General features: G+C 45.5%; 1 protein-coding gene across 1 annotated transcript in view; it reads left to right on the top strand.

Moving 5' to 3' along the window:
- Nucleotides 1–7428: 7428 nt before the first annotated feature.
- Nucleotides 7429–10538, top strand: part of CGAS (cyclic GMP-AMP synthase) — a 47971-nt gene continuing 44861 nt past the window's right edge. Inside the window, exon 1 of the mRNA XM_040239037.1 lies at nucleotides 7429–8167. Coding sequence (XP_040094971.1) covers nucleotides 7550–8167 — 618 coding nt within the window. The 5' untranslated portion in view covers nucleotides 7429–7549. The remainder of the gene's footprint in view (nucleotides 8168–10538) is intronic.

The following is a 10538-nucleotide window of genomic DNA, read 5'->3' as shown; positions in this document are numbered from 1 at the left end:
ACGTAATGTCTCTGCTTTTTAATATACTATCTAGGTTGGTCATAACTTTCCTTCCAAGGAGTAAGCGTCTTTTAATTTCATGGCTGCAGTCACCATCTGCAGTGATTTTGGAGCCCCCAAAAATAAAGTCTGACACTGTTTCCACTGTTTCCCCATCTATTTCCCATGAAGTGATGGGACCAGATGCCATGATCTTCGTTTTCTGAACGGTGAGCTTTAAGCCAACGTTTTCAGTCTCTTCTTTCATTTTCATCAAGAGGCTTTCTAGTTCCTCTTTACTTTCTGCCATAAGGGTGGTGTCATCGGCATATCTAAAACTCCATTAAATCTACATTTAAGAGGATCATTTCTTTATGTCAGCACAATCTCATTTATGAATTACACATGATATGCAGTTTAGGATCCATCTACATTATGCTTGTAACTACGTGCTGCTGCTGCTAAGTTGCTTCAGTTGTGTTCGACTATGTGCGACCCCATGGACTGCAGCCTACCAGGCTTTTCCGTCCATGGGATTTTCCAGGCAACAGTACTGGAGTGGGTTGCCATTGCCTTCTCCTTGTAACCTACTTTTGCACATAATAGTTCATCATGGACATTTTTCTATGCCAAGGAATACAGGTTTATGTCATTTTCAAGGCTACACAATGTACTGTTTTATTAATAAGTATTTTAAAATTAGTATCTTGAGCCTTTGATTAGAGAATCACAGGCCTACATTTTCAATTTGATCATTCCTTTCACATGGTGTATATTTATTTATTTAAACTATTTATTTGCTTATTGGCTGTGGTGGTCTGTGCTGCTGTGTGGGCCTTCCTTTATTTGTGGCCAGCAGGGGCTGCTCTCTAGTTGCAGTGCACAGGCTTCTCATTGTGGTGACTTCTCTTGTTGTAGAGGACAGGCTTTAGGCTTCAGTATTTGCAGCTCCTGGACTCTGGAATAAAGCCAAAGTGAGCTGCAACTACAGGGGGCATGATCCTGCCCACGGCATATGATAGGAAATGCTTCTTAAAATAACTGATTTATGAAATGGACTTGAAGTCAGTCATCCTAAAAGGAAAGCAGAGTGGTTGGATTCCTTATTATCTGGCCTCCAAATACCTTCTTAGTCTTTTTTCTTTTGCATTTGCTGTTCCTTCAGCCTGTAATGCATTTTTCCTTTAACCCTTGCCCTGCAACCACATCTCCCCACAAACTTTATGGTATTTCATGCTTAAAAAAAGAAGAATAGCATTCAGCAGAAAAGGAAGTTAATTGTAGGCAAGGTGGACATTTGTATGTTAACATGTTCCCCTTCACAGCTGTTTCTGTTTTTGTAATACTGGATTATAACATCATATGCTTCACCTGTACCATATTATGGGCTTCCCAGGTGGCACTAGTGATAGAGAATCCACCTACCAATGCAGGAGACACAAGAGGCACAGGTTCAATCCGTCGGACCCCTGGAAGAGGAAACAGCAACTCACTCCAATATTCTTGCCTGAAGAACTCCGTGGACAGAGAAACGGGCTGCAGAGAGTCAGACGCAGCTGTGGAACTGAGCACAGGTACCACACTGTATTTCTTCTCTGTATACACTACAGAAGGGTGCTCACCACCAAAACTTTAGTTTCTGTCAGTCACCATACAGTTGACCCCCTTTACCCATTCACTTTCCCTCCACTCCCTTTTCCCTCTGGTAACCAATACTCTGCTCTCTATATCTGTGTGTTTTTGTTTGGTTTGGTTAGTTCACGTATTTTGGTTTTCTTAAATTCCACCTATGAGTAAAATCATATGCTGTTTGTCTTTCTCCATCTGATGTATCTCATTTTGTATAATATCCTCAATATTGTGGCACATGGAAAGATTTCATCTTTTAATGGCTAAGTAGTAGTCCATTGTACATATAGACCCATCTTCTTTATTCATTCATCTGTCAATGGGCACTTAGGTTGTTTCCATATCTTGCCTATTGTTAATTTTAATAATACTGTGGTGAACAAAGGGGTACATATCTTTTCAAATTAGTGTTTTTTTTTTTAATTCGTCAGATAAATACCCAGAAGTGGAATAATGGGATCATATGGTACTTCCTTGGGCTTCCCTGGTGGCTCAGATGGTAAAGAATCTGCTTGCAATGTGGGAGACCTGGTGTCAGGTTGAACCTTGGTATCTTCATTTTGTCAATCCCCTGCTACTCCCTCTGTTATGTGGAAACTGCGGGAAACGTCTTCCTGCAGTGTTCCTCCAGCAATTTCTACTGAGAAAAGTTACCATAGTGGGCACTTTCAAAGAGAAATGCTTGGGCTTCCCTGGTGGCTCAGTTGTAAAGAATCTACCGGCCAATGCAGGAGACACTGGTTTGACCCCTGGTCCAGGAGTATCCCATATGCCACGGAGCAACTAGGCCCATGCGCCACAACCAGTGAGCCCAGGCTCTAGAGCTGGGAGCTGCAACTACTGAGCCACGTGCCACAACTACTGAAGCCCACACGCCTAGAGCCCACGCTCTGCAACAAGAGAAGCCACAGCGATTATAAGCTTGAGCATTGCAACCAGAGAGTAGACCCAGCAAAGGCAAAAATGTTTCTTAAATATATAATTGATTTAAAATAAATAAATAAAAGGGAATGCTTAGCGGAATTCTGTTTATCAGTAAGCTTTTATTGAAGGGCGTGTTTGAAGCTGAGAGGCATTAAGGGGATAACCCACCCTCTTCCCCTGGGTATCCCCTCCTTTAACTTTTGCTCAAGTGTCATTCTCTCACTATTTTACTGAGAGTGAAAGTTGCTCAGTCTTGTCCGACTCTTTGCGACCCCATGGACTATACAGTCCGTGGAATTCTCTAGGCCAGAATACTGGAGTGGGTAGCCTTTCCATTCTCCAGCCCAGGGACCAAACCCAGGTCTCCCACACTTCGGGTGTATTCTTTACCAGCTGAGCCACAAGGAGAGCTGAAGAATATTGGAGTGGGTAGCCTATCGCTTCTCCAGCAGGTCATCCTCACCCAGGAACAGAACCGGGGGTTCTCCTACATTGCAGGCATATTCTTTACCAATTGAGCTATCAGGAAATCAATAGAATGGGAAGGACTAGAGATCTCAAGAAAATTAGAGATACCAAGGGAACATTTCATGCAAAGATGGGCACAATAAAGGACAGAAATGATATGGGCCTAATGGAAGCAGAAGATATTAAGAAGAGGTGACAAGAATACACGGAAGAACTATACAAAAAAGATCTTAATGACCCAGATAACCACAATGGTGTGATCACTCACCCAGAGCCAGACATTCTGGAGTCCGAAGTTAGGTGGGCCTTAGGAAGCATCAAACATAGCTGGTGGAGGTGATGGAAGTCCAGCTTTCAAGTCCTGAAAGATGATGCTGTGAAAGTGCTAGACTCAATATGCCAGCAAATTTGGAAAACTCAGCAGTGGTCACAGGACTGGAAAAGGTCAATTTTCATTCCAATCCCAAAGAAAGGCAATGCCAAAGACTGTTCAAACTACTGCACAATTGCACTCACCTCACACGCTAGCAAAGTAATGCTCAAAATTCTCCAAGCCAGGCTTCAGTAGTACATGAAGTGAGAACGTCCAGATGTTCAAGCTGGATTCAGAAAAGGCAGAGGAACCAGAAATCAAATTGCCAACATCTGTTGGATCATCGAGAAAGCAAGAGAGTTCCAGAAAAATACCTACGTCTGCTTTATTGACTATGCCAAAGCCTTTGACTGTGTGGATCACAACAAACGGACTGGTTCCAAATTGAGAAAGGGAAAGGAGTACATCAAGGCTGTATATTGTCACCCTGCTTATTTAACTTATACGCAGAGTACATCATGTGAAGTGCCAGGCTGGGTGAAGCACAAGCTGGAATCAAGATTGCTGGGAGAAATATCAATAACCTCAGATATGCAGAGGACACCACCCTTATGGCAGCAAGCAAAGAGGAACTGAAGAGCCTTTTGATGAAAATGAAAGAGGAGAGTGAAAAAGCTGGCTTAAAACTCAACATTCAGAAAACTAAGATCATGGCATCTGGTCCCATCACTTCATGGCAAGTAGATGGGGAAACAATGGAAACAGTGACAGACTTTATTTTCTTGGGCTCCAAAATCACTGCATATGGTGACTACAACCATGAAATCAAAAGATGCTTGTTCCTTGGAAGAAAAGCTATGACCAACCTAGACAGCATATTAAAAAGCAGAGACATTGCTTTGCTGACCAAGGTCAAAGCTTGGCCAAAGCTTCTTTCAAGGCTTCTTTCATAGTCAAAGCTATGGTTTTTCCAGCAGTCATGTTTGGATGTGAGAGTTGGACCATAAAGAAAGCTGAGCGCCAAAGAATTGATGCTTTTGAAATGTGGTTTGGAGAAGACTCTTGAGAGTCACTGGGACTGCAAGGAGATCCAACCAGTCAATCCTAAAGGAAATCAGCCCTGAATATTCACTGGGAGGACTGATGCTGAAGCTGAAGCTCCAATACTTTGGCCACCTGATGGGAAGAGCTGACTCATTGAAAAAGACCCTGATGCTGGGAAAGATTGAAGGCAGGAGAAGGTGACGACAGAAGATAAGATGGTTGGATATGAGTTTGAGCAAGCTCCAGGCGTTGGTAATGGACAGGGAGGCCTGGCATGCTGCAGTCCGTGGGATTGCAAAGAGTCAGATACGACTGAGCAACTGAACTGAACTGAACACTATCTTAGTATTGTACGATTCCTCATTCCTGATTTTCCTTGCACTATTTTTTTTCCTGTTATTTCTTGCACTGTTTTCCCCTGGTAGCTCAGACAGTAAAGAAGCTGCCTGCAAGGTGGGATCCCTTGAGTCCCACCTTGGGGATCTGCAAGAGCCCCTGGAGAAGGGAATGGCTACCCACTCCAGTATCCTTGGACAGAGGAACCTGGCAGACTATAGTCCATGGGGTCACAAACAGTCGGACACGACTGAGCAACTAACATTTCACTTCAACCCTAAATGGTCCCATGTTCCATATGTTATTTGGGCTTCCTTGGTGCCTCAGGTGGTAAAGAATCTGCCTGCAATGCAAGAGACTGTGTTCAATCCCTCAGTCGGAAAGCTCCCCTGCAGAAGGGAATGGCAACCCACTCTAGTATTCTTGCCTAGAGAATTCCATGGACAGAGGAGCCTGGTGGGCTACAGTCCATGGGATCCCAGAGTTGGACATGACTGAGCGTCTTCCCCTTTTTTAAATACAGCTCATCATTTTCTGTGATACGGAGTAATTTATGTATGTATTATTTTATTGTGTTTTTCCCTGCCAGAGTGCAAGCTCTAGGAGGGCAAGATCTTTGTTTATCAGTATATTGTGAGTGCCTATGGTTGAGCTTGGCACATAGTATTTGTGCCAAATATTTGTTGAATAAGTGAATTACTGAGATAAATATGGGACATAAAATATATAAATCATCTAGGTGAAATATATACCCACAAGCAAATCTCTTGTTTTTTCCTACCTGATAAAGTCCAAACTCCATATAGTCATTCCTTCTGTGATTTGGACATTGATTGCTGCTGCAAGATTGAGCAAGGAATGTTTTCCTTTTTTGACAGGTCAGCAGAAGAGGTACTTGATTGTGGTCTTGTGGCCTGTTGCTTGCACGCTTTTGGTTAAGCTAACACTAGTGCACTTTGAAAACAGCTAGAAGACAGCATTCTCTACTACTCTTGCCTGGGAAATCCCATGGACAGAGGAGCCTGGTAGGCTGCAGTCCATGGGGTCTCGAAGAGTCGGACACGACTGAGCGACTTCACTTTCACTTTTCACTTTCATGCATTGGAGAAGGAAATGGCAACCCATTCCAGTGTTCTTGCCTGGAGAATCCCAGGTACGAGGGAGCCTGGTGGGCTGCCGTCTATGAGGTCGCACAGAGTTGGACACGACTCAAGCGACTTAGCAGCAGCAGCAGGAGCAGGATTTCAGGACAGGCATGGAGCCCTTCGAGGACAAAAACAGAATCACAGAGCAGAGGTCTTCAATGTGGAAGAGGCATACTCCTGCAACATCCTGGAAGACAGTCCAAGGGACCTGCGATTTTAAGGAAATGGCTTCCAACTTTCGGCTTCCGTTTTACTCTTGCCTGAAATTGGTCTGCTTGAGAAGTCTGACTACACACTAGTCCTCCTTCCATTTTATAAAAGAAAGACATCTTTTAAAATTCAGAGAAGGATATATCAAAATACTGGTTTCAAGGAAACCTTTTAGAAAAGTAATCAAGGCATTTTGTCCCTTGACAGATGAATGGAAAACAATGTGTGTTATATACATACCTATCAGTTCAGTCAGTTGTGTCAGACTCTTTGAGACCACATGGACTCCACCACATCAGGCCTCCCTGTCCATCACCAACTCCAGACTTTGCTCAAACTCATGTCCATCAAGTTGGTGATGCCATCCAACCATCTCATCCTCTGTTGTCCTCTTCCCCTCTACATACATATAATACAATGAAATTATTCAGCCTTAATAAGGAAGGCTGAGACGTGCTACAACATAGAGAAACCTTGAGGACTTTATTATTAAATAAGCTCATCATGAAAGGAAAAGTATGATTCCACTTACATAAGGAACCTAGATGGTCAGATTAGAGACAGAAGGGTGCTTTCCAGAAGTCAGAGCAAGCAGGAGGGAATGGGGTGTTAGTTTAATGGGTAGAGTTTCAGTTTTTCAAGATGAAGAATTCTTGAGACTGATGGTGGCGATGGTTTCACCTGGAACTGTACACTTAAAATGGTTAGGATGATTAAAAAAAAAAAGTACCAAGGCATGCTAAACCTAGAACTTTCTATCAAACATGTATTTCTGTAAAGGACTTGGCTTTAGAAATCGAACTTAAAAGCTTGTATTGAAATACTCTGGAATCACAACGGCCGAAGCAGTATTAATTATTTAAAAATATAAGTGCCGATGTGCCGATGTTTGATGGGCTTTTGAGAACCAGTGGATAAAACTCACCAATAAGAACTTTACACTTTGATTGTGGGTGTTTTTAAAATGATGTTTTAAAAAGGTTAAGTAATATTTATTCCATATTCAATCCATATTATTCAATCCAATTATTATTCAATATTCAATCTATATGATTCCACCTAATTAAAAAAATCCGTTTACTATTAATAAGAAAATCCTTTACTTATACTTGCATTTAGAAAGTTGCTCCGTCAAGTTCAATGTGTGAGATAGTTTTTCCCAAATGTTCTTAGGCGATACGCCATTAAACGCCTCTCCCTTTCAAAGCTCTCTTGCGCTTTTCTCGGTTCGGTTCTGCCTAGTTCCCAAGCCACAAGGCAGCTCTCAACGCAAGGAAATCCCCTGGACACCGCGCGCGCGCCGCCCCGCGCTTCTGAGGCGAGGGCGGGCCCCCGCGTGACCGCCCCGCCCCGCCAGGTTTTCCGCGCGTGCGCCCCACCGCGTTCGCTCAGTTCCCGCCACATTTTTAAGTTTCATTTCCTACCGCGACTGCCAGTTCCTCCTCCCGCGCAGCCTGTTCCCCGAGCTGGTCTCCCTCAGGGAAACAAGAGAACGCCAGCCATGGCCCCACCGCGGGGAAAGGCGACGCGGAGAGCTTCGGGAACCGCCTCCGGGGTCTCGGCGCCGGGTGTGGAGGGCGGAGCGTCCGCGGAGCCCAGCGAGCCCGCGGCTGTCCCCGAGGCCGCCCGGCCCGGCGCGCGCAGGTGCGGTCCCGCTGGGGCGTCGGGCTCCCGGAGGGAGAAGAGCCGCCTGGATCCTCGGGAGAAGCCGCAGGTGCGCGCGCGGGCGGCCCGCGCCGAGGACCAGGCGGACGGCCTGGCGGCTCCGACCGCGGACGCAGAGCCTCCCGCGTTCCCCGGGCTCCCCCTGCCCAGGGCTACCGCTCGCAGCCGGGCGACCCCGAGCTCCGCTCGGGCGCGGAGACCCCAGTCCGGGCCCCCGGAAGGCCCCGGCCCGTGGGCCCCCGCTCCGCATCTCGGGCGAAGGGAGGAGGCGCCCGGTGCCTGGAAGCCCCGGGCCGTGCTGGAGAAGTTGAAGCTGAGCCGTCAGGAGATATCCACGGCGGCGGAGGTGGTGAACAGGCTGGTGGACCACCTGCTGCGGCGGGTGAACAGCTGCGAGTCGGAGTTCAAAGGCGTCGACCTGCTCCGCACCGGGAGCTACTACGAGCGCGTGAAGGTGAGCCGCCGGGCGCCTCCTCCGCAGTTGCCGGGCGAATACCCACCTCCTCCGCGCCCCTCACTTCGCTTCGGAAGTAATGCTTGAGTGGTCTGTGACACCTGATAAAACGCTGATTTGTTTTAGCTCTCCATCTAGATTGTAAACTGCACCGTCAGAGAATGTTTTACACCATTTTGAACCCTATATGGCTGCTCCTTGTTATTGGTCACAGCTTGGAACCCTATATGGCTGCTCATTTTATTGGTGTGGACTCAGTGCTATTTGAAGTTCATTGTTGAAGCTGAAACTCCAATATTTTGACCACCTGGAAGAGCTGACTCATTTGAAAAGACCCTGATGCTGGGAAAGACTGAAGGCTGGAGGAGAAGGGGAAGACAGGATGAGATGGTTGGATGGCATCACCCACTCAATGGGCATGAGTTTGAGTAAACTCTGGGAGTTGGTGATGGACAGGGAGGCCTGGCGTGCTGCAGTCAATGGGGTCGCAAAGATTCGGACACGACTGAGTGACTGAACTGAACAGTGCTGTCTGAGCTTCCCGGGTTAGCACAGCGGTCAAGAATCCGCCTGCCCGTGTGGGAGACCTGAATCCGCTCTCTGGACGGCGGAGATGCCCTGGAGTAGTAGTTGTTCGGTCACTTAGTCGTGTTGGTCTGACTCTTTGCCACACCATGGACTGCAGCGCACCAGGCTTCCCCGTCCTTCACCATCTCTGGGAGTCTGTTCAAACTCCTGTCCATTGATTGTGTGATGCCATGGAACCATCTCATCCTCTGTCTCTCCCTTCTCTCCCTGCCCTCAATCTTTCCCATCATCAGAGTCTTTTATAATGAGTCAGCTCTTCCAGGTGGCCAAAGTATTGGAGCTTCAGCTTTAGCATCAGTCCTTCTAATGAATATTCAGGGTTGATTTACTTTAGGATTCACTAGTTTGATTTCTTTGCTGTCCAAAGGACTCTCAAGAGTCTTTTCCAGCACCACAGTTTGAAAGCATCAGTTCTTCACAGGTCCAACCTTCTTTAAGGTCCATCTCTCACATCCATACATGACTACTGGAAAAAGGATAGCTTTGACTAGATGGACTTTTTTTGGCAAAGTGATGTTTCTGCTTTTTAATACACTGTCTAGGTTGGTCATAGCTTTTCTTCCAAGGAGCAAGTATCTTTTAATTTCATGGCTGCAGTCACTGTCCACAGTGATTTTGGAGCCCAGGAAAATAAAATCTGCTACTCTTTCTATATATTCTCCTTCTATTTGCCATGAAGTGATGGGACTGGATGCCATCATCTTAGTTTTCTTAATGGTGAGTTTTAAGCTAGCTTTTTACTTTGCTTTCAGCTTCATGAAGAGGCTCTTTAGTTCCTCTTCATTTTCTGCCATTAGGTGGTATCATCTGCCAGATGGTGATATCTGCATATCTGAAAGTGAAAGTGAAGTCACTGAGTCGTCTCCGACTCTTTGTGACCCCATGGACTGTAGCCTATCAGTCTCCTCAGTCCATGGAATTTTCCAGGCAAGAGTACTGGAGGTTATTGATATTTCTCCCTGCAATCTTGATTCCAGCTTGAGTTTCATCCAGCCTGTCATCTGCATGATGTACTCTTCATAGAAGTTAATTAAGTAGAGTGACAATATACAGCCTTGACATACTCGTTTCCCAGTTTGGAACCAGTCTGTTGTTCCATGTTCGGTTCTAACTGTTGCTTTTTGACCTGCATACAGATTTCTCAGGAGGCAGGTAAGGTGGTCTGATATTCCCATCTCTTTAAGAATTTTCCACAATTTGTTGTGATCCACACAGTCAAAGGCTTTAGCATAATCAGTGAAGCAGAAGTAGATGTATTTCTGGAATTCTCTTGCTTTATCTGTGATCCAGCAGATGTTGGCAATTTGATCTCTGGTTCCTCTGCTTTTTCTAAATCCAGCTTGTACATCTGGAAACTCTTGGTTCACTTACTGTTGAAGCCTAACTTGAAGTATCTTGAGCATTACTTTGCTAGCGTGTGAAATGGGTGCAATTGTGTGGTAGTTTGAACATTCTTTGGCATTGCCCTTCTTTGGAATTGAAATGAAAACTGATCTTTTCCAGGCCTGTGTCCATTGTTGAGTTTTCCAAATTTGCTGCCAGTTTGAGTGCAGCACTTAAAACGACATCATCTTGAAGGATTTTAAATAGCTCAGCTGGAATTCCATCATCTCCACTAGCTTTTTTTGTAGTAATGCCTCCTAAGGCCCACTTGACTTCACTCACCAAGATGTCTGGCTCTGGTTAGTGACCACACCATCGTGGTTATCCGAGTCATTAAGATTTTTTTTTTTTTTGTATCGTTCTTCTGGAGTAGCAAATGGCAACCCACTCCAGCATTCTT

The sequence above is a fragment of the Oryx dammah genome, unplaced genomic scaffold (genome assembly GCF_014754425.2).
Source record: "Oryx dammah isolate SB20612 unplaced genomic scaffold, SCBI_Odam_1.1 HiC_scaffold_4, whole genome shotgun sequence".
Taxonomy (NCBI): Eukaryota; Metazoa; Chordata; class Mammalia; order Artiodactyla; family Bovidae; genus Oryx; species Oryx dammah.
Note: the sequence above shows the minus strand (reverse complement) of the source record. Positions and strands in the feature narration are given on the sequence as shown.